The following is a 24577-nucleotide window of genomic DNA, read 5'->3' as shown; positions in this document are numbered from 1 at the left end:
TCAAAATATATGTCTATACAGCATGAGGCAGGCTCAGATGGTGTTAGGCCCAGTATGAATTGCACGTGATTGCACAAAGGTTAGAAAGGGTACCGTATCCCTGGATAACATGTATGGATAGCGTACACATTCAAAATATATGTCTATACAGCATGAGGCAGGCTCAGACGGTGTTAGGCCCAGTATGGATTGCACGTGATTGCACAAAGGTTAGAAAGGGTACCGTATCCCTGGATAACATGTATGGATAGCGTACACATTCAAAATATATGTCTATAAAGCATGAGGCAGGCTCAGATGGTGTTAGGCCCAGTATGGATTGCACGTGATTGCACAAAGGTTAGAAAGGGTACCGTATCCCTGGATAACATGTATGGATAGCGTACACATTCAAAATATATGTCTCAGTAGGCAGGCTCAGATGGTGTTAGGCCCAGTATGGATTTGACGGCCCAGATTACACAGCGGAGGAGCAGGGAGAGGTAAAGATTGCAAATGCTGGGGCCCTGCCCAAGCAAGGGGGGCCCACTCGTGGGCGTCGGTACTGGCACTGGGCCCCTCATAGTACAGCGGTGTGTCTGACGGCGGGTGTGCACCACCACCGTCAGAGACACTTGATTGCACTATGAGGGACCCTGTGCCAGTGCCCGCGCCCAAGAGTCGGCCTACCCACCTGTCCAGGGCAACGGCACTCGCACGGTGTCGTGCGCTAGGTGTTGACCCCGGCCATGGGGGGGGAGGCAGCACAGTTAGGGAGTTTTAGAAAGTGGCATATGTTGATGTTGGACATTCAGCTGATGCAAAAGGCGAAATAAGTGAAGTACCAGGAAGAGGTGGACCAAAGCAAGCCATTTTTCTGTCACCCTATGTGTCATCAGGGGAAGGTGGGACAAAATCCTTGGAAACCCATGCGTGGTTCATTTTAATGAAGGTTAGATCATCCACATTTTGGGTTGACAGACGGGTCCTTTTTTCTGTCAGGATTGATCCAGCTGCACTGAAGACTCTTTCCGATAGCACACTTGCAGCTGGGCAAGTGAGCTCCTGTAAGGCATATTGGGCCAATTCAGGCCAGGTGTCCAGTTTAGCGGCCCAATAGTCAAAGGGGAATGACCTGTGTGGGAGAACATCGATATAGGAGGAAAAGTAGTTTGTAACCATAGTTGACAACTGCTGTCTCCTGTCACTTTCCATCGATGCAGTATTACCAGTTGTGTGAGCGGTATTTGAAAAATCAGTCCACAACATTGTCATGAAACCCCTGTCTCCAACGCCACTTCTGCTGTGTGCACCACGAACACCTCTGCCAAGCTGCCCCCGGCCCGTACGGCTCGTGTGAGAACCATCACCGCTGCTGTGTGCTGGGAATGCCTCAAGCAACCGATTTACCAGAGTTGCTTGTTTATTAGCCAATATTAGGTCAAGGTTCTCCTGTGGCATGATGTTTTGTAATTTGCCTTTATAGCGTGGATCCAGGATGCTGGCCAACCAGTAGTCGTCATCGTTCATCATTTTGGCAATGCGGGGGTCCCTTTTTAGGATCCGCAAGGCATAATCTGACATGTGGGCCAATGTTCCCGGTGTCAATGATGCACTGCGAGTGCTGGGTGGAGGAACACTTTCTGGCAAATCCACATCCCTCCAGTCACGCACAAACCCTGTACCAGACCTTGCCACGCCAACATTTTCACTTGCCCCACGAGATGCATCCTCCTCCCCTAAGTAATCATCCCCATCATCCTCCTCCTCCTCTTCTTCCTCCACCTCGTCCAGGAGAGGTCCCTGAGCAGACAATGGCTGAATGTCATCAAGGATTCCCTCCTCCTCTTCCTCCTCATCAACATTGGCTGCAGACGCCTGCTCCTTAAGGTGCGTCAAAGTTTGCATGAGCAGACGCATAAGTGGGATGCTCATGCTTAGGATGGCGTCGTCTGCGCTTACCAGCCGTGTGCATTCCTCAAAACACTGAAGGACTTTACAAAGGTCTTTCAGCTTCGACCACTGCACGCCTTTCAACTCCATGTCTGCTCTCAAAGTGCCTGGCCGTGTATCCTCCCACAAATGCATTATGGCCTGCCTCTGCTCGCACAGCCGCTCCACCATGTGCAGGGTGGAGTTCCACCTTGTTGCAATGTCGATAATGAGGCGGTGGTTGGGAAGGTGGAGCAATCGCTGCAGCTTCTGCATACGAACGGAGTGTACAGGCGACCGGCGGTTGTGCGCGCACAGTCTTCGCACCTTCTGGAGCAGGGCTGTTAACTCCGGATAATTTTTGAGGAAGCACTGCACCACCAGGTTCAAGGTGTGAGCCAAGCAAGGTATGTGGCTGAGTTTTGAAAGGGCTATGGCTGCCACAAAATTACAGCTGTTATCACTAACTACCTTGCCTGCCTCAAGATGTACACTGCCCAGCCATGACTCAGTTTGTCACTTCAAGTACTCGGCCAGCACCTCGGCGGTGTGTCTGTCGCCCAAACACATCATCTGCAACACAGCCTGCTGACGCTTTCCATTAGCTGCTCGATAGGGGGACACATCGTGTGCAACAGTGGCAGCTGCAGATGGAGTGCTCGTACGACTGCGCTCTGTGGACGAGCTTTCGCTTCTGGAGGAGGAGGAGGAGGAGGAGGAGGAGGATCGAACGCCTACAGCCAACTGTTTCCTATACCGTGGGGTAGGCAGCACTGTCCCACCACCGCTGTCCCCTGTGGACCCTGCATCCACCACATTAACCCAGTGCGCAGTGATGGACACGTAACGGCCCTGGCCATGCCGACTGGACCATGCATCAGTTGTGAGGTGCACCTTTCCGCTCACTGACTGCTTGAGTGCATGGACAATGCGGTCTTTCACATGATGGTGGAGGGCTGGGATGGCTTTGCGAGAGAAGAAGTGGCGACTGGGTAGGTCATAGCGTGGTACTGCATAGGCCATGAGTTCGCGGAAAGCTGTGCTTTCCACCAACCGAAAGGGCATCATCTCAAACGAGATTAGTTTGGCAATGTGGGCGTTCAAACCCAGTGTACGCGGATGAGAGACTGAGTACTTTCTTGACCTACTCATAGTGTCTGGGAGGGTGAGCTGGACTTGAGAGCTGCATATGGTGGAAGTAGCGGTGGACAGGGCGGACTGAGAGAGGGTTGATGATGGTGATGGAGTTGGTGTTCTTTCTGATGGCCTAGAATCAGTCTTTCGTTGATATAACAGTGGGATTCCCTGACTGCTGTGGTCTTGCAACGACACCTCAACATTTGCTGCTGTGCTAACCGGTGGGCTTACAGTGGGGGAAACAATGTAGCGTTGCTGACTACCTTCGTTGTGATCAGTTGCACATGTGGCACTTGAGGTTTGGTGTTGTGTCCACGCTTGCAAGTGCATGCTGGTTAAATGTCTAAGCATGCAACTGGTATTCAAATTTTTCAGATTTTTCCCTCGGCTAAAGGTCTTTGCGCACTTCTTACAGATAACCTTGGCCTGATCATGAGGATTTTGTTCAAAAAAGTGCCACACTGCACTCTTCTTACTTTGGCAGACATTTTGCGGCCTAGCACGCTGTGATCTTTTGACCCTCTGGACAAGCTGTCCAGCAACTCTTTTGATGTTTGGAACCTGTCTTTGGAGTGCTCCGGGCCTGCCAGATAACAGCTGTTGCGATGTCTATGTCTGCTGTGGATGCTCCTCATCTGAGCTATTGGAAGCAGCACCCTCTTCCCCCAATGGATGCCAATCTGGGTCAACAACTGGGTCATCCATCACCTCCTCTTCTATGTCATGTGCACCTTCCTCTGTGTCACCGTGTATGGTGGTATAGTGTGCGGGAAGGGGCACCTGAGTCTCATCAGGGTCAGAATCTGGCTCTGTACACTGCGAGGACAATGTAGTGCTCTGAGTGAATGTACCAGCAGAATCATCCATCAGCGGCTGTGCATCAGTGCACTCCATGTCAGATTCATCTTGGCCTGGGTAATTCACCATTTCACTTGATAATCCAGGCATGGTATGTGAAAACAGCACCATGGAGTAATCAGTAGTATGGCCTGCGTCATCCTTCAATCTTGGTTGGGGTGAAGGACACAAGGAAAGGTGTGGTTCATGAACATGAGCCTCCAATGACGACTCAGTGCTTTTACTTTTTACAACTGAAGAAGAGGAGGCGATAGAGCTGGAGGCTGAGTCAGCAATGTAAGACAAAACTTTTTCCTGATGCTCTGGCTTTATAAGCGGTTTGCCAACTCCTAGAAAACTAAGCGTTCGAGGCCTTATGTAGCCAGACGATGACGCAGGGTCAGCACCTCCTGCATTCGGTCCTATTTTGCTGTTGCCACTACCATCAGATCCACCACCAACACCATCATTACCAGCTGCCAACCCCCGCCCAATTCCACGGCCTCTTCCACCAGCCTTCCTCATTTTTGGTAGAAATGTAGACAAAATCCGACAAACTATATAGTAATGTAAAACAAGGTACAAGGTGTCTATAGGACAGGGGAGATTTAGAATTTCTGCACACACTTGTGGACAGTGGACACTTTTGGATTGTGTGAGGCCCACTGATATCTGAGCGCTATGTGACAGGCTCGATGGCACAGCTGTGACCAAAGTGACGAGAGGATAAGGGAGATTTTGAATCTCTGCGCACACTTTTGGACACTGGACACTTGTGGATTGTGTGAGTCCCACTGATATCTGAGCGCTATGTGACAGGCTCGATGGCACAGCTGCCTGTGACAAAAGTGACGAGAGGATAATGGAGATTTTGAAACTCTGCGCACACTTTTGGACACTGGACACTTGTGGATTGTGTGAGGCCCACTGATATCTGAGCGCTATGTGACAGGCTCGATGGCACAGCTGCCTGTGACAAAAGTGACGAGAGGATAATGGAGATTTTGAATCTCTGCGCACACTTTTGGACACTGGACACTTGTGGATTGTGTGAGGCCCACTGATATCTGAGCGCTATGTGACAGGCTCGATGGCACAGCTGCCTGTGACAAAAGTGACGAGAGGATAATGGAGATTTTGAATCTCTGCGCACACTTTTGGACACTGGACACTTGTGGATTGTGTGAGGCCCACTGATATCTGAGCACTATGTGACAGGCTCGATGGCACAGCTGCCTGTGACAAAAGTGACGAGAGGATAATGGAGATTTTGAATCTCTGCGCACACTTTTGGACACTGGACACTTGTGGATTGTGTGAGGCCCACTGATATCTGAGCGCTATGTGACAGGCTCGATGGCACAGCTGTGACAAAAGTGACTAGAGGATAAGGGAGATTGGATTGCTTTTAAAAAAGCAGTTTGCGGAGCAGTGGGTAAACAGCAATGCCAGCATGTCAGGAAGCCTTAAAAGGCAGCCCAACAACCAACACCACTGATACACCACTATATATCCTCCCCTTGCACTGCACACACAGTGACTTGTGTGTTGTGCAGGCCAAATCGCTAGCAGCAGAAGCAGTTTTTTTGTCTTCTTCCCTGCCTAACGCTCTCCCTACAGAATCAGCAGCAACCTCTCCCTATACTAAGATCGGCAGAAGTAAGATGGCGGTCGGCGTGCACGCCCTTTTATACCCCCTGTGACGCCCACCAAAGCAAGCCAATCACTTGCATGCCCTTCTGAAAGATGGTGGTGACCCGTGCCTAGGTCATCACGTTGCCCACAGTGTCCGTGGATCCTGATTGGCTGAAAAAGAGCGCAAAACAAACTTTTGAAACGCGACTTTGGCGCGTAAGTCGCCGACCTCGTGGCCGATCTCATCCTAGGGTCGGGTTTCGTTTCATGAAACCCGACTTTGCCAAAAGTCGGCGACTTTTGAATTTTTTCGACCCGTTTCGCTCAACTCTAGTGCTCACCATACTCGTGAAGGGGAGGGGAATAAGCGGGTGCTGTCATGGGTTCCGAGAAACACCGTTATCGGTGAGTAACTAAGCTATTCTCTCTCACCCATGACAGCACCACGGAGAGAATTTCAGAGATTGGTAGCTTAGGGAGGGACCACCGCCTGAAGGACCCTTCTCCCGAAGTTCAGGTCAGATGTAGAGGCTAGATCTAATCTATAGTGCCTAAAAAAGGTCGAAGGTGATGACCAGGTGGCCGCCTTACAGATTTGTTCTATTGATACCTCAGATCTTTCAGCCCATGAGGTCGCCATTGCCCTTGTGGAATGAGCTCTCAGCCCCTCTGGGATGGTATTCCCGCTGGATGAATATGCCAGGGCAATCGCATCCCTTATCCACCTTGCCAGGGTACTCTTGGATGCTTTGAGCCCCTTCCGAGGACCCTGGAAACACACAAAGAGAGAGCCTTCCTTCCTACACTTTTTGGTGGCCTCTAAGTACTGTACTAGGCACCATTTAACATCTAAAGTGTGGAACTTTTCTTCCCCCTTATTTTTTTGGATTTGGGCAGAAGGAAGGAAGGACTACCTCCTGGGACCTGTGAAAATGTGATGACACTTTAGGTAAATAGGCTGGGTCAGGTTTTAAGATGACTCTATCCTCTAGAATTTTTGTAAAAGGAGGCCCCGCTGACAAGGCTTGAATATCGCTCACTCTTCGGGCTGATGTTAGTGCCACCAGAAGCACCGTTTTAAGAGAGAGGATTTTTAGGGGTGCCGAGTGAATTGGTTCAAACGGAGGGCCTGTCAGTGTTGAAAGTACAAGATTCAGGTCCCATGATGGTAATCATTGACTGGCTATTGGCCTCGATCTGGTTGCGGCTTTAATGAACCGTGCTACCCAGGGGTCACCTGCCACATCATGGTTATAGAGGGCGCCTAATGCCGCTATTTGTACTTTTAATGTGTTGACCGCCAGACCCTGTTCCAGGCCCACTTGTAGGAATTCTAGGATCTTATCAATCTGAACCCCGTCCTGAACCTTTGCCCTAGAGGTGGATAGAAATTTTTTCCATATTCTACCATAAGCTCTCATTGTAACCGGTTTCCTACTCTTTTGTAGTGTAGTTATCAGGTTTTCTGAAAAACCCCTGTCGCTCATCAGTGCCCTCTCAAATTCCATGCTGTTAAATGGAGGTTCGGTGCCTGAGGATGTAGCACTGGGCCCTGCGATAGCAGGTCCGGGAGATCCGGTAGGACCCATGGGTCGGTTACTGAGAGCTTTCTTAGCCAGGAAAACCAGGTTCTTTTGGGCCAGAAGGGGGCTATCAGTATCATTCTTGCCCTGTCCTGCCTGACTTTCTTTAGGACTGCTGGAATGAGCATGATTGGGGGAAAAGCATATGTTAGATTCTGTGTCCATGGGAGCATAAATGCGTCCAGAGTTAGAGGATTCCCCCTGGGATCTAGGGAGCAGAAGGCGTCTACTTTTTTGTTTTTGAAGTCGGCAAACAGATCCACGTCTGGGGTCCCCCACATTTTTACAATCTGCCGAAAAATGGACTGCTTTAGTACCCATTCCCCCTGTCGCAATTGGGTGCGGCTCAGAAAGTCTGCCCTTTGATTCTCCGTACCGCGGATGTGTAGGGCTGTCAGAGATAATAGGTTTGCCTCCGCTAGTTTGAGGATTTTGGCGGATGTGTCCATTAGGGTTCGGGACCTGGTTCCCCCCTGGTGGTTTATATAGGCCACTGTGACCCGATTGTCCGAAAGGATACGGACATGGTGGTTCTGGAGTAGGGGTAGGAAGTGTGTTAGGGCATAGCCTACTGCTAGAAGCTCCTTTTGATTTGAGGAGGCTCTTAATTCTTGATTTCCCCATTCGCTCTGAGTCACCTCGTTGTTCATGTGCGCTCCCCATCCCGTGGGACTGGCATCTGTTGTCACTACGTGTGTTATCTTTGGTGCCCAGGGGAACCCCTTGGACAGGTTCTCCTGGTTTCCCCACCAAGCTAGGGAATGAATAGTGCTTGAATTTAGGGTAATGCGACCCTCTAGGTGTCCCCCTACTACTGCCTGGTTGGCCAATACTTCCCACTGGAGATTTCTCGTGTGTAACTGAGCCCATTGAACTGCTGGTAGGCAGGCAGATAGTGAACCCAACAGTGACATGGCTTTCCTTAGTGTTATGGAGGGATTTTGGATTGCTCTTGCTGTAATTTGAGCGATCTTCTCCTTTTTGTGGTTTGGGAGGCGACACTCCTGAATGCTTGAGTCTAGTGTTAGGCCCAAGAATTCTTGTACCCTGCTGGGCTCCAATCTTGATTTTTTTAGATTTAGAAGCCAGCCCAGGTCTTGTAGAGTGTTCATCACCCTGTCTCTCTGTTCCCTGCATTTTTGAGCCGAGCTGCCCGCTATTAGGAAATCGTCTAGATATGGGATTATTATTATATCCTGTTCCCTTATATGAGCCATCATTTCCGCTACTATTTTGGTGAATACTCGCGGGGCTATCGATATTCCGAACGGCAGGGCTCTGTACTGAAATTCTTTGACCTTGCCTTTTATTGAGACGGCTAATCTCAGATACTTCCTGGAGTCTTTGTGGATAGGGATGTGATAATAAGCGTCGCTGAGGTCCAACACAGTCATGTAGCAATTTGGGAACAGGACTTTGGTGGTAGATTTGATCGACTCCATTTTGAAGCTCTGGTTCTTGACGTATTTGTTTAGCTTTCTCAGATTTATAATTGTACGAAAGGTGCCGTCTGGTTTGGTCACTAGAAAAAGAGGGGAGTAGAACCCTCTGCCCATATCCTGCAGGGGGACCTCCTGGAGGACTCCTTTTTTTTACTAGGCCTAGAACCTCGTTTTCTAGCGCTTCCTGTTCTCGCATGCTGGATCTCAGCGGCGTTGTTACATATTTTTGAGGCGGGAGAGAGAAAAAGTTTATCCTTAGGCCCTCCTGGATTAGGTTTATTATCCAGGGGTTTGTTGAAATTCTCCTCCAGGCTGGAAGGAAAAAGGATAACCTTCCTCCCACCCTTGGCGTACTGTCACTTGGAGGGCTTTTTGTCCCGGGGAGAGTTATTAAAGAAGAAGCCTCTATCTCTTCTTTTATCATCCCACTTTTGTTCCCTTGGTGGTCTTCTCTGAAAAAAACCTCCTATTCCGAAAGGGTCTTTTAAATGCCGCTGGCCCTAAATTTGGGAATCCTTTTTTCTTGTCCCCTGCTTTCTGGAGGATGTCATCTAACGTTTCCCCAAAAAGGAATTTTCCTTCACAGGGGATGGAGCATAATTTCATTTTGGTCTGAAGGTCCCCTGGCCAACTTTTAAGCCATAGTGTCCTTCGGGCCGCGTTTGAAAGTGCTGCTGTTTTGGACGACAGTCTGACTGAATCGGCCGATGAGTCTGCTAGGAATGCAGCCGCTCCCCTTATTACTGGGATAGAATCTAGAATTTTATCTCTAGGTGTCCCTTCCCTCAGCTGTTTCTCAAGTTGGTCCACCCATACCATTAGGGCTCTTGAGGTACATGTCGCCGCTATCGCTGGCCTGAGGTTACCGCCTGCAGACTCCCAAGCCCCCTTTAGAAAGGTATCTGCCTTCTTTTCTAGGGGGTCCCTGAGGGTGCCCATGTCCTCAAAGGGAAGGGCGAATTTCTTTGAGGCTTTAGCGACTGCCACATCGAGTTTCGGGGCTCTGTCCCAAGACGTGGATGCCTCCTCCTCAAAGGGATATTTCCTTTTAAGGGAAGGGACTGTAGTATTTTTCCTGTCTGGCTTGTCCCATTCCCTTTTGATTAGACCCTTGACGATTTCGTTTAGCGGAAATACTCTCCGTTTTTTCTGGCCTAGCCCCCCGAACATTATGTCCTGGACTGTCTTATCCGGCCTCGGGTCCAATACCCCCATGGTAGACCTTACAGCTTTCACCAGTTTGTCTACCTCTTCTAGGGGAAAACAATGGCGTCCTCCTGTTTCCTCGTCTGAGGATGAGGAGCCGGATTCTGAGGATTTAGTCGAGATTTCTCCCGATGTGGAAGAGTCTGACTGGGAGGTTTCTACCGTGTCTTTTTTCCTCGTTTTATCCTTATGTTTAAGGGATTCAAGGGCGCTCTGAACCTCTGATTTAATTGCGGCCCTTAGGTCAGATGCGAAATCCGGAGTCTCCTGACAAACAATCTCTTTTGTACAGGACTCGCATAGTTTTTTCTCCCATGATACCTGTAGGGGTTTAGCGCAAGTGGGACATTCCCTGTTCTTCTTTTTAGCCTTCTTCTTTCCCTAATAAGGGAGAGGGATTACATTACAAGGGTGACATTCATGAAGATCACTTACCCCAAAAAAAGGCGCGCGGCTGCAGGTACCGGTTCGGGAGACGGAGTCAGGTCCTGTATAGGCTGATCTCCTGGTGGCGTTCTGCTCCTCGCTGCTGACGTGCTACGCCGCGTGGAGTGACTGCTGGAACAGCACTCTGTGTTTCGTTCCTTTTGTCGGTGGTGGTGCTGCTGCTGTTTCAGCTGCTGCCTCTGCTCCTGTTGCTGGTCGCTATCCTCCATTGTTAGGATCGCTTCCAGCCAGGAGTTTCTGCACCTCACCTTTTTTAAACTTGGCGCCGCGTGACGTCACCGCTCCCCCTGCACGCGCTGGTCGGGAAGCGCGCTCCTGCGCATGCGCCCGGTTCCGGGACCCGGAAGTCGTTGGTCTACTTCCGGGGCAGCGGCCATCTTGGTACTCTCCGTACCATGGCGCTGCCCACGCTCCACTGGGTCCCGCTGAGCCCCGACCTCCTTTCCGGAGCGGCGACTCCGGCGTCTCCCCCCCCGCTCACTCGGCAGCCCGCATCGGCCCCGGCGGTGGCGGCTTCGGGCACCGCACCTGCCGTGACAGGGGCCTCCCCGCTGCCGGTACCCGGACAGGCCGGCCCCGGACTTCTCACAGGTACGCCGTACTGTGGGTCCCCCCGTCAGGGACAGGAACCCAACTGAAGGCGGAGGAGAGGTACCGCCCTTTTATCTGTAGGTTCCTGTCCCTGAAGGGCGGATCCCCTCTCTCCGTGGTGCTGTCATGGGTGAGAGAGAAATTGTCAATTTTGTTACATGGGATACACAAACCACCAAAAAAAGATTAAAAACATTTAAAATAGACAGCGGTTATTAAACATAACCTATAATCATGGGAGCAGTAACAAGCTCTATATAACATCACACAATTGTATATGTATAATGTGTGTAGCTAGTCCACATAATCAATATAATGTGTAAAATACACTAAGCCCTATGCAAAAAAAAAATTTCAGATGTATATTGTTGCTAAATGCATTAATTTAAGTACATCAAAAACCATGTCCTGAGTGCAAATGTTGAGAAGTATATATGGAGGGAGGTTTACTATTGATTTAATTTATAAGTGTTTTGGCTCTCTTTAACCCTTCAGTTCTTTTTCATCTACTGAATACGGGTTAATATAGTGGTCCACATCACAGTTTATTATACTGGACTAATATTTGATGCCACAATACCTTACCTTGATGTGCTTTATTGTGATCTTATCGTGTACTTCTTACATCTCCTCTCCCTTCATATATACAGTACTTCTCAACAGGCTATCTGACTATGGAGCTAGCCTGGTATTTATCTCGACCCATGCGCCAGACCACAGACTATTTAAAAGTTATTCTTTGCAGTCTCCATTTGGACTACAAGCAGTGAGCTAGATCCATTTTTTTTCTTTCTTCTTGATGGCTATAACTTAATTACTTAATCTAAGCTCACATTGTGTCTTTGTCTACGGTCGGGGGCTTGCAGCTGAAGCCCTAGAAAAAAGTTTTCCGATGTTTGTGTTAATGAAGCCATTGATTTTAATGATGTAGATGGAGTCACTGTGTGCTCTGTAGGACATAATTTTTGGCCTTGTATGCCTTTTTGAGGCAGACACCAAGATGGCATCTTGGTGCCTGCCTCAAATAGGCATATAATGATGCCAACATAGAACACTGACTCTGCCTGCATCATTATAGTCAATGTTCCTGTTGGTGCGAACATCTGAATCCCATTCTCCGAGGCTTCAGACACAAATACCGACAGAGCCACTGATCATAGTCCAACGTGAATATAGTCCAAGTAGGACTGTGCTAGGATGTCCAAGTCCTACTGGTTATGCATGTCTCTAGAAGCTTTTATAAGGGAATAATTGTTACGGCTAGATGATGACCAGGTCACATCATCTCCCACATTGGCAAGTATGTACAGTCATGGCCAAAAGTTTTGAGAATGACACAAATATTATATTTTCACATGATCTGCTGGCCTCTGGTTTTTATGTGTGCTTGTCAGATGTTTTTATCACATACAGAAATATAATTGCAATCATATTATGAGTAGCAAAAGGTTATATTGACAGTTAGAATGAGTTAATGCAGCAAGTCAATATTTGCAGTGTTGACCCTTCTTCTTCAGGACCTCAGCAATTCTCCCTGGCATGCTCTCAATCAACTTCTGGATCAAATCCTGACTGACAGCACAGCAGTCCATTCTTGCAAAATCAATGCTTTTATTTTGTCTGAATTTGAAGGTTTTTGTTTGTCCACCCGTCTCTTGATGATTGACCACAAGTTCTCAATGGGATCAAGATCTGGGGAGTTTCCAGGCCATGGTCCCAAAATCTCTATGTTTTGTTCCCTGAGCCATTTAGTTATCACCTTTGCTTTATGGCAAGGTGCTCCATCATGTTGAAAAAGGCATTGTTGATCGCCAAACTGCTCTTGGACGGTTGGGAGAAGTTGCTCTTGGAGGACATTCTGGTACCATTCTTTATTCATGGCTGTGTTTTTAGGCAAGACTGAGAGAGAGCCCATTCCCTTGGCTGAGCAGCAACGCCACACATGAATGGTTTCAGGATGCTTGACAGTTGGCATGAGACAAGACTGGTGGTAGCGCTCACCTGGTCTTCTCCGAATAAGCCATTTTCCAGATGTCCCAAACAATCGAAAAGGGGATTCATCAGAGAAAATGACTTTACCCCAGTCCTCAGCAGTCCACTCCCTGTACCTCTTGCAGAATATCAGTCTGTCCATGATGTTTTTCCTGGAGAGAAGTGGCTTCTTTGCTGCCCTCCTTGAGACCAGGCCTTGCTCCAAGAGTCTCCGCCTCACAGTGCGTGCAGATGCACTCACACCTGCCTGCTGCCATTCCTGAGCAAGCTCTGCACTGCTGGTAGCCCGATCCCGCAGCTGAAACAATTTTAAGAGACGGTCCTGGTGCTTGCTGGTCTTTCTTGGGCGCCCTGGAGCCTTTTGGCAACAAGGGAACCTCACTCCTTGAAGTTCTTGATGATGCGATAGATCGTTGACTGAGGTGCAATCTTTCTAGCTGCGATACTCTTCACTGTTAGGCCATTTTTGTGCAGTGCAATGATGACTGCACGTGTTTCTTTAGAGATAACCATGGTTAACAGAAGAGAAACAATGATGCCAAGTACCAGCCTCCTTTTAAAGTGTCCAGTGGTGTCATTCTTACTTAATCATGACGGATTGATCTCCAGCCCTGTCCTCATCAACACCCACACCTGTGTTAATGGAGCAATCACTGAAACGATGTTAGCTGGTCCTTTTAAGGCAGGGCTGCAATGATGTTGAAATGTGTTTTGGGGGATAAAGTTCATTTTCTAGGCAAATATTGACTTTGCAAGTAATTGCTGTTAAGCTGATCACTCTTTATAACATTCTGGAGTATATGTAAATTGCCATTAGAAAAAATAAAGCAGTAGACTTTGTAAAAATTAATATTTGTGTCATTCTCAAAACTTTTGGCCATGACTGTAGTGAGTAAAGGGAACTTGTCACCTCATTTTTCAGCTATAAGCTGCGGCCACTGCCTTTCTACAGCTTTCTAGAATGCTGTAGATAAGCCCCGAAAGGCAGTGGCCGCAGCTTATAGCTGAAAAACGAGGTGACAGGTTCCCTTTAACAATGTTAGCCTATGGAGCATCAGAATAAGGCGCCATAGGCTTGAATTATAGAAGAAACTTCTCGCTCACGCCGAGAGTATACAGTGAGCTAAAGAGCGATGACAGGCGATTCCGACAGCTAAATAGGAAAGGGTTATTTACAGTTAGAGCAGTCCCACTGTGGAATGCCGACCACAAGAACTAGTAATTGCAGACACTACAGCAGCTTTTAAAAAGGGCTGGATGATTTCCTCAATACACATAACATTGTGAGTTATATTTAATTTAGTGTCAAAATGGACAATTAGTGGAGAAAGGTTAAACTTGATGGACCTAGGTCTTTTTTCAACCTATGTATGTAGCTATGACATCACACAAAAGTGGAGCCGGACAGAGCTTGATCCCAGAGAAGACGGCAGTAGGGAAGTATATTACCCCACCACACTACAATACATACACGTTTAGTGAAAAAACAAAACTTCATGAGGGTGCTTCAAACATGTATGACGTACAGTATTGGTATGCCATATATTTCAGAAATATTCTATTACAAAGGAACATTAATTAATTCAGAATTTTTATTTTATTTTTTTAAAATTAGGAATTCCCCATCAGTATGTCTTTGGTGTGTGGGAGGAAACCGGAGTACCCGGAGGAAACCCACGCAAACACGGGGAGAACATACAAACTCCTTGCAGATGTTTTCCTTAGTGACATTTAAACCCAGGATCCCAGTGCTGCAAAGCAACAGTGCTAACCACTGAGCCACCGTGCTGCCCAAGTACAGCTTTGATGATGGACTTGCTGTACTAGATGTACAGTATATGGTGCCCTAATGACAGATTGGACACATGCATCTTCTGATGCTGCGAGCGGCCCTGGATAATCCTCGCCGGCAGGATGATATAATCCGGCGGAAGATGGAACCTAGGAGAAGAGATATAAAACTAATGTAGGTAATGGAACTCCATATTAGAGGATACTGCTTTGGTGTCATTGTGGCAGGACGGTAGATAAATCTTATCCGTGCAGAGGAACAGGATCATTGTCAGTCATCATACATGTGACAATCCCACCACTGACAGATAGCATCTTCTCCACATGAATTATTCTCACTGGCCAACATCAAACAATATAGACTTTATTATCACACTTACGTCTTCTAGGTTTTCGCTCTTCTACTATTTGGGCATTTTGCTCTTCTACCAATATTATTGCAGAGTTATTTTTCTTCTCAACTAGAAATTCATATAAAAAGTAAAAAAAAAAACAAGTCAGTGATCATTGTCAATCATCATACATGTGGCAATCGTATAACTGGGAGTTAACATCTCCTCCTCGTGAATAATTCTCAATCGCCAACATCAGACCACATAGACCTTATTGTCACACTTACCTCTGCTAGGCTCTGTCTCTGCTGCTATTTCTGGGTCTTGATCGTCTCCCAGTTTTATTGCAGATGTATTTTTCATCTCAACTGGAAATTCATGTAAAAAAGTAAGAAAAACAAGTCAATGATTATTGTCAGTCACAGATGTGAAAATCCCACCATTGACATATAATATATCATCCTCGTGAATTATTCTGTCGCTGACATCAGACAACAAAGACCTTATTGTCACACTTACCTCTGCTAGGCTCTGTCTCTACAATTATTTCTGGGTCTTGATCTTCTCCCAGTTTTAATACAGATGTATTTGTCTCAACTGGAAATCCATGTAAAAAAGTAAGAAAAACAAGTCAATGATCATTGTCAGTCATAGATGTGAAAATCCCACCATTGACATATAATATATCCTCCTCGTGAATTATTCTCAGTCGCCGACATCAGACAACATATACCTTATTGTCACACTTACCTCTGCTAGGTTCTGTCTCTACTACTATTACTGGGACTTGCTCTTCTCCCAGTTTTAATACAGATGTATTTGTCTCAACTGGAAATTCATGTAAAAAAGTAAGAAAAACAAGTCATTGATCATTGTCAGTCATAGATGTGAAAATCCCACCATTGACATATAATATATCCTCCTCGTGAATTATTCTGTCGCCAACATCAGACAACATAGACCTTATTGTCACACTTACCTCTGCTAGGCTCTGTCTCTACTACTATTTCTGGGTCTTGATCTTCTCCCAGTTTTAATGCAGATGTATTTGTCTCAACTGGAAATACATATAAAAAAGTAAGAAAAACAAGTCAATGATCATTGTCAGTCATAGATGTGAAAATCCCACCATTGACTAATAGTGATGAGCGAGTGTGCTCGTTACTGGAGTTTTCCGAGCATGCACGGGTTTTCTCCATGTATTTTGAGCGTACTCGTGAATTAAGTTTTAGTCCTTGCAGCTGCATGATTTGTGGCTGCTGGAACGCCTGAATACATGTGGGGATTTTTGCTAAAGAACGGGCAATCCCCACATGTATTCAGGCTGTCAGCCGCAAATCATGCAGCTGCAGGGACTGACTGTTTGATGTCGGCAACTGAGAATAATTCCCGAGGAGGATATATTTTATGTAGTGATGAGCAAGTGTGCTTGTTACTTGAGTTTTCCAAGCATGCTCAGGTATTCTCTGGGTGTTCTCCGAGTATTTTGGGTGTGCTCTGAAATTAAATTTTAGTCCCCGCAGCTGCATGGTTTGCAGCTGCTAGACAGCCTGAATACATGCGGGGATGACTGCTCGTTTCTTCGGAAATCCTCACATGAATTCAGGCTGTCTAGCAGTCTCAAATCATGCAGCTGCAGGGACTAAAACTTGATTTCCGAGCACGCCAAAACTACTCAGAGAACACCCAAACATGTTCGGAAAACTCGAGTAAAGAGCACACTTGCTCATCACTACATATAATATATCCTCCTCGTGAATTATTCTGTCGCCGGCATCAGACAATATAGACCTTATTGTCACACTTACCTCTGCTAGATTCTGTCTCTGCTACAATTTCTGGGTCTTGCTCTTCTCCCAGTTTTAAAGCAGATTTAATTTTCATCTCAACTGGAAATTCATGTAAAAAAAAGAAAAACAAGTCAACGATCATTGACAGTCATAGATGAGACAATCCACCACTGACATATAACATCTCCTCCTCATGAATTATTCTCAGTAGCCGACATCACACAACATAGACCTTATTGTTACACTTACCTCTGCTAGGCTCTGTCTCTGCTACTATTTCTGGGTTTTTCTCTTCTCCAAGGTTTAATGCAGATTTATTTTTGTTCTCAACTGGAAAATCATATAAAAAAGTAAGAAAAACATGTCAATGATAAACTCCTATAAGATTAGATTCATATCAAGTCATAAGATTAGAGTCATATCTTTATGGTTGCTGATGCTGGATTGCTATGAGCACAACCCTGTGGTCGGCGTTCATAGCACACCTGTAATTCTGCTACATAGAGATGATCTATGCATCTCCTCTATGTAGCAGAGGCGATCGAGTTATGGCAGTTTCTAGCCTCCTATGGAGGCTATTGACGCATGCCAAAATTAAAAAAATGTAAAAAAATTAAAAAAACAAGAGTTTAAATCACCCCTCTTTTGCCCCATCCAAAATTAAACAATAAAAAATAATAAATCTTACACATATTTGACATTACCATGTTCAGAATCACCCGATCTATCAATAAAAAAAGGATTAACCCGATCGCTAAATGACTGAGCGAGAAAGCAAATCGAAACGCCAGAATTGTGTTTTTTTGGTCGCCGCGAAATTGCATTAAAATGCAATAACTGGCGATCAAAAGAACGTATCTGCACAAAAGTGTTATCATTAAAAACGTCAGCTCGGCCTGCAAAAAATAAGCCCTCAACCAACCAGAGATCACGAAAAATGGAGACGCTACGAGTCACAGAAAAGGGCGCAATTTTTTTTGCAAAGTTTGGAATTTTTCTTCACCACTTAGATAAAAAAGAACCTAGACATATTTGGTGTCTACAAACTTGTAATGACTTGGAGAATCAAAATCGCAGGTCAGTTTTAGCATTTAGTGAACCTAGCAATAAAGCCAATCAAAAATTAAGTGCGGGATTGCACTTTTTTTGCAATTTTACTGCACTTGGAATTTTCTTCCCATTTTTTGTTACACGACTTCATAAAGCCAATGGTATTGTTCAAAAGTACAACTCGTCCCACAAAAAATAAGCCCTCACACGGCCATATTGACCTTAAAATAAAAAAGTTATGGCTCTGGAAAGAAGGGGAGTGAAAAACAAAAACGCAAAACCGAAAACAGCTTTGGGGGTTAAGGGGTTAAAACATCTGTGGCACATTAAGGTTATATATAGGGTTAGTTTGGGGCCTGATCGAGCCATGGGCAGATTATTCATGATCAGTATCAGGCACCAGACTGTATGGCCCCTTATACCTTTAATGCACAGCACAAAAGAGTGAGAATTTTATACATTAACGTGTTGGATTGTTGTTTATTTTAAAGGCACAAAAAAGCAGTGATTTTCTGAGCCCTCATGTAACATTTACAGTACACCTTTTGATCAGTGACGACAACAAGATGTCCTATAGACCTGCACATACCTGACAATATGGGAGAGGGTGACTTGTTTTCAGTAGTGAAACACTGATTATCACCATCATTTCTAGTAGGAGAAGATTCTTTCTGCCTGTTTGGTAGAAGAAAAATAAATAAATTACAAGTGAAAGCAATTAAAAATAAAAAGACTCGTTTTTTTATGGGCAATTAGGACACTTGGACAAAATGAAGGGTATACCTTGCACAGGACTGCCTTCTGTCAGCAAGAGAGAAGAATAACTAGTAATAAAGGGCTTTAATGAAATGGAAATGAAAGGCTGGTCACAATGATCAGCTGTTATCTCCAGCGTTATGACAAGCCAGACATTACAGTGATGATCAATCATGAGGCGGTAGGTTCTGGATTTAGTATTGTGTCATATGCGTCTTGTATTTGGTATTCTGAAGATATGTCAGTACTATACCCCATAATAATAATCTACTCACACATCTGAGTGTTTTGTGCTGGTCTCTAGAGAACAATCTGGAGATGGCTCATTATCTTCATTGCTCATCATCCTGGTATTGGTTGCATATAGCTAAAATACACAGAGTAAAATTAAATATAAATATATATACATATAATATTTTCATACTATTTTAGTTATAGTTTTGTGTATTTACAGATCACATACTTACCTTAGAAAGTCTTTGAGAAGATGACACATAGTTTAGGCTTTCTGGCCAATCACTGACCTCCTCATTTGTGTCACACTCATCTGAATCCATATGTTTGGGTCTCTGAATGCCAGCTACAAAATACAAGTATTATCAGAGATTATTAATATAATCACAGACAGTCACCATGTTATTACTAATAATGATGGAAACATATTGTCACATAAAATAAAAGACAAGACAAACGGCAGCTTTAACCAGATGACGTCTCATTCTACTTACTGGGAAAGTAGTGGGTGTCCTCCTCTGACCTAAGAATTGGCCTAAACTCTGGCTCCTGATTTTCAAGATTCTCAAAATCTAACTTACTCAGGAATGGATGACTCTTGATTTCATTTGCTCCTCCTGGAAACGGAAGACAAGAAAAAAGTGATACAGACAATGTTAGGAAGACTGTACATTTTATGGTAATCTAAACTGAAGACAGAGCAGAGCCAAAATATACTGTAAGTCATGGCATGAAGAATGGGAAATAGACAAGGAGGTAACGCAGAGACCTCAGTGCTGATCCTCATGGAAATGATCTATTTGTCAGGTCACAGAGGAGTTATAAGTCATTATTAATACTACTATATACATTACCTGTCCCGAGTCTATGTGTTGGATCTTTTCTGAGCAGCTGAGTAATGAAGTTTTGAGCATCAGGATGAACAGCAAGATTTTTAAATTTCAAAGTGATGTCATCTGTTATATAAAAAGTAAATGTTACCGAAAAGAATGTCTCTACATTTACTATCATTTAAAAAAACTATCAAAACAACAAGTAACTAAACCAAAGTATGAACCTAACAACTGAACCAAATTACTATGGCATCACACAGCATTCAGATTATTTTACTTACCCTTTTTAATTCTGCGCAAAATCTCTTTTTGGCAGCTTCCGTTAAATGGCAAATAGCCGGTAAGAAATTCAAATGTGATGATCCCTATTGACCACCAGTCAATAGGCCTTCCATAGCCCTTCTGTAAGATGACTTCTGGGGCCATATAATGCAAGGTGCCTCTCCTCTGGAAACCAACAGAACAATGAGAAGATGATCAATGAAAATTACTGTGACAAATAATATCAGTGGAAAAGTTTTCTATGTGAGAAAATATGAGAGAAGCAGAAATAGATCAGATCTGTAAAGAATAAGTTTTCAATCTATAGCTAACCTCTTTATCACGGAACTCTCTGGCGATGTCTTTAGTTCGAGCCTTGTAAATGTCTGATGTTGGTCTCATAAGTCCGAGTTTTGAAAGCCCAAAATCTGTGACTTTGATATGTCCAGATGATGATCTTATGAGGCTGTGAAAGAAAAGATATTGTCAGCCCTAAGTAATAACCCATAGACTGTATACCAAACTATAACTGTCTCTCCCTTTATTATACTGCAGCGTTCACTTACTTTCCAGGCTTCAGGTCTCGATGAACCACACCAAAGCTGTGCAGATATTCCACAGCAAGAACCGTTTCTGCAATGTACAAGCGGGTCAAGGCGAGGGGTAAACGACCATATATATCAATGAGAGTCTGACAGTCTCCTCCTAGAGCAGAAAGCAAATATGACAGGTGAGAGTTTGTTACAATGTAAATTACACATGAAGAGTGTGAATGAGAAATAAGCTGAGACATTGGGGCAGGGAGTCAATCATAGAGATACACTGTGTGATGTAGAGCATATACTGTATCCTGCAGAGTAATCCTATACAAAAAGAGAGCTGAGATCTGCCCCTGCTGGTAAACGCTTACATTACACTGTGAATCTCTGACAGCGGCATTTACAGCAGGTGACCTGGAGGTGAGCTGCTCTAAGCACTCATCGCCCCCATTCCATGTCAGTGGTTTGCTATGGCTGCTGAGTGTCTGCGGAAGACTACTATCCTTGCCATTATGGTACTTCTGTGAAGCTCAGTGTGTCACTTGGCTTCATAGGGGACCAAGATTTTCACCATATTCTGCAATGCCCATATTGCAGTACATAGTAATTACGATTATATAATCGCAAGTTCAGGTCCCTTATGGAGACTAAAAAATAAAATAATAATAAAAATATTTGGGGAAAGAAAATAAATATAAAAATCACTTTTTCTCCATTCAAAATAAATAATAAAAAAACAAATAAACTCAGATGGAATTGCAGTGTTTTTGATCGCCCAACATCAGAAAAAAATGCAATAAGAAGCAATGAAAATTATTATCTGTCAGAAAAAGGCAACCTTCCTAAACTGTTCTTATGAGCATGTAGATTAATGACATATAAATACATTGGTACCTTTATATATTTAAGCAGAAATGGGCTTAATATATATGCAATGGATATGTCTTACCTGCTTCAAAGTCCATGACCATACAAAGATGTCGTTTAGTTGGGAAGGAACAAAGCGTGGAGACAACAAAGGGACAATCAGCGAATATTGCGATGTCCCTTTCCAGATAGGCCATTTCAAGATACTTTGGAAGTTCCAGTTTACTCCGGTCTTGTTTCTTCATGGCGAATACCTTGTTTGTGTCTTTATGACGCACTAAGTTGATGGCCCTGTAGAGGAGAAAAATCCATAATTTATACAGAATTCTTACTAACAGTCTGTCTATATGTCAAATGATCCTAATAGTTAATAGTGATTAATAGTGATGAGCGAGTATGCTCGTTACTCGAGATTTCTGAGCATGCTCGGGTGGTCTCCGAATACTTTGGTCGTGCTTGGAAATTTAGTTTGTGTCACCGCAGCTGCATGATTTGTGGCTGCTGGACAGCCTGAATACATGTGAGGAGGATTGTGTGTTTGTTAGGAAATCCCCACATGTATTCAGGCTGTCTAGCAGCCACAAATCATGCAGCTGCAGTGACACAAACTAAATCTCCAAGCACATCCAATACTCGGAGAACACCCGAGCATGCTCGGAAATCTCGAGTAACGAGTATACTCGCTCGTCACTAATAGTTAATACTAGATGTATGGCCGTCACTAGAAATCAATGTTTGGAAATACACAAAATAACTCAGCATAAATGATCACTTATGGGAGGCTTTCATCCATATCACATGATAACTGAGCTGAATCGTGACAAATAGATGTGGACTAGATGACTAGATGTAGATTAGATCTAGTGCACAGTGGTACCGATAACAACAGCTTGACACACAAAAAACAAGTCCTTACAAAGCTCTATGGGATGAGAAAATAAAAATGTTACGGATCTTGGAATACAGTAACATTTAGACGTGGACTCAGATACAGGAATTTCCATAAGGCAGGACATATAGACAGAGGCATCATCATAAGGAGTTTGGGAAAAATGTAGATTATACATAACGCTCACCCAAAAGATCCACTGCCGATCTCTTTGATCTTGGTATAGTCGCTCTTACTTGGTTTTCTCATAGGGGTCAATGATCTGAGTATGGCCTAGAAGAATAAGAAATGACAATAAGATATATAAGTTGCAGGAAGATAAAAGCTGCAGATGCAGGAACTTCTCCACATTCTGTCCCCGCTGATTACCCTGCAGCAGATGTAGAGGACATGATACCAGCAGGACGCTCCCCAGACACTATTATATTATAGGGATATCCTCCATACACATGTATCATTGTATGGAGGGGATGGTAAGGGACATCACACAGAGGAGACAGGAATAATAATAATTGGTCCAATCTACATTAAGAATAGAGTTAACCCATTGTACTCTGGGGTGTAACATGTGAGGTGTAATTCATACCCCGTTATCTGATGATATACAGATGTTTTCTCTGATACTTACACTGGCAGATTCGGGGATCTCTGGTGTCTCAGATATTCCACCATCAGCAGTTGCCGGCTCAGTTGTCTCTAATATAATGATAAAATAATGAGACATCATGTATTAGACGATATCAGTACTTAATATATAACACATCGATATAAGGAAGGAAAGACAAGTAAATGGTATAATACTAGTTATATGAATATTCTGCACATACTGTATATACTTATGGCACATCCATAGATAGATATACTCTACCATAAAGGTGTGATTGTTCGGGATCTGACAAGGACTTGGATGGGGACCCTGTGAGGTTCTTTGTGCATTTTGGGGCTGAGAAGATCCCAGAAGAGAGAACCAGAGGGGTTTTCAGATTTGCATGAGACCTCTCCATTACATTCTATAGGAGGTTCAGGAACCATCACCGGCCTCATACAGAGGAGTAAATTTATATATACTCTGGTGTCTCCATAATATTAACATTTGTAGGAATACGAGATGATCAGCTTACCTTCAATCAGATCACTTTTTAGCCCTGGCTCACTGGTATTGGGGTCAGTGATATTTCGGTGTTGCCCCTCTTTGGAGTCACCGGCCGGTGTTTCCTGATGGATGTAATATGTGCAATTAATATAACAATTCACAAATACTAAATTACAGTACACAAAAGACAGGACAGACTAAACCTGGATTTACATAATGGCGGGGAATATACACGGCCGTCCAGTACATCCACATTAATATATAAGGGACTTGTATATACAACAGTTCTCCAATAACATCTATTACCAGAACTGCAGCATTTACAAGAAGGAAGATTGTGAAGATAAAGCGAGACAGATGTGATATGAAAGGTCCGCACCACTGAGAACAGTACAGACTATCACCACAGAGGATGGAGCAGAGACAGGCTGCCATAAAAGATCCTGTATCTGCCTGGAGCGGACAGGAGGCTTCTAACATGAGAAATATGACAATCTGATATATGACTAGTAATCTGGAGAAGATCAGACAAGAAAGACCTGAGATATAGAAGATGATGGATTCTTACCAAATGCTTCAGTGGGCGGGCAATAAACTCTAGTACATACAGGACCTCTTGGGCCAATTGTTTAAAAAAGGCCAAATCTCCATATTGGGATCTTTCTTCAGTCTATAAAAATGGAAATAAGCAAGAAAGAAAAATCATGAGAGAAAGTAGAGAATATAGGACGCTATTTATGTCACCATTTTACTCCTGCAATCTAAAGCTACAATTAATACATATATGGATATTTCTTATAAGCTATAAATTATATTGCTATTGGCCAAAATACATATTTCATGTAAAGAAACTTGCATTTTATAAATATTATTCATTATTGTTTCATGTGCTGTGAATATTATTCATTATTATTGTTTTATGCTTTGCCCAGATTGTCTGTTATCTGTTGTAGTAATGTCCTGATGTTCTTCTGTAAATGCTCAAGATATTCTGAGCTTATACGACCTTGGTCGTATTTGGTCAGGCAGTCACTCACTAGCTTCACAACCAGCCGGTAAGTGAAGCTGAGGACGCCATCGGGTATTGGTAGCACATTGTCAGGGGCATAGGTGGTAAGAATCCCCTGGAGTAGTGCCAACTCCTCAAGTTTATCTGAAGAAATTCCAGACATTTCAAACAAATCCAAGCGCAGTCAGTATATCACCAGCTTCGCAGCCAATCACTGACAACAATGACAGTGATTGGCAGTAAGCACTTGGGTAGGTAGTGGCGGTGCATTATGATGTCATAGTGGAATCTTGTGGTGGAATGTTAGCATGTTATCAGTGATGTCATCATGGAATCAGGGACGGAATCTTAA

At 44.3% G+C, this 24577-nt stretch overlaps 1 protein-coding gene across 1 annotated transcript in view; it reads right to left on the bottom strand.

Moving 5' to 3' along the window:
* Positions 1–14577: 14577 nt before the first annotated feature.
* Positions 14578–24577, bottom strand: part of LOC141052555 (microtubule-associated serine/threonine-protein kinase 3-like) — a 110276-nt gene continuing 100276 nt past the window's right edge. The window contains exons 3-23 of the mRNA XM_073549809.1: positions 23785–23886; positions 23245–23338; positions 22752–22819; positions 22311–22396; positions 21317–21525; positions 20395–20533; positions 20162–20294; positions 19849–20014; positions 19589–19690; positions 19229–19351; positions 18968–19080; positions 18776–18867; positions 18334–18419; positions 16944–17024; positions 16713–16793; positions 15884–15961; positions 15655–15732; positions 15424–15501; positions 15192–15272; positions 14953–15033; positions 14578–14722 (exon numbers count right to left, since the gene is read on the bottom strand). Of these exons, the coding sequence (XP_073405910.1) occupies positions 14628–14722; positions 14953–15033; positions 15192–15272; positions 15424–15501; positions 15655–15732; positions 15884–15961; positions 16713–16793; positions 16944–17024; positions 18334–18419; positions 18776–18867; positions 18968–19080; positions 19229–19351; positions 19589–19690; positions 19849–20014; positions 20162–20294; positions 20395–20533; positions 21317–21525; positions 22311–22372 (1878 nt within the window). The 5' untranslated portion in view covers positions 22373–22396; positions 22752–22819; positions 23245–23338; positions 23785–23886 and the 3' untranslated portion in view covers positions 14578–14627. The remainder of the gene's footprint in view (positions 14723–14952; positions 15034–15191; positions 15273–15423; positions 15502–15654; positions 15733–15883; positions 15962–16712; positions 16794–16943; positions 17025–18333; positions 18420–18775; positions 18868–18967; positions 19081–19228; positions 19352–19588; positions 19691–19848; positions 20015–20161; positions 20295–20394; positions 20534–21316; positions 21526–22310; positions 22397–22751; positions 22820–23244; positions 23339–23784; positions 23887–24577) is intronic.

The sequence above is a fragment of the Dendrobates tinctorius genome, unplaced genomic scaffold (genome assembly GCF_039654945.1).
Source record: "Dendrobates tinctorius isolate UK_male_01 unplaced genomic scaffold, ASM3965494v1 ptg000162l, whole genome shotgun sequence".
In the NCBI taxonomy this organism is placed as follows: Eukaryota; Metazoa; Chordata; class Amphibia; order Anura; family Dendrobatidae; genus Dendrobates; species Dendrobates tinctorius.
This window is presented reverse-complemented; position numbering and strand designations above follow the sequence as displayed.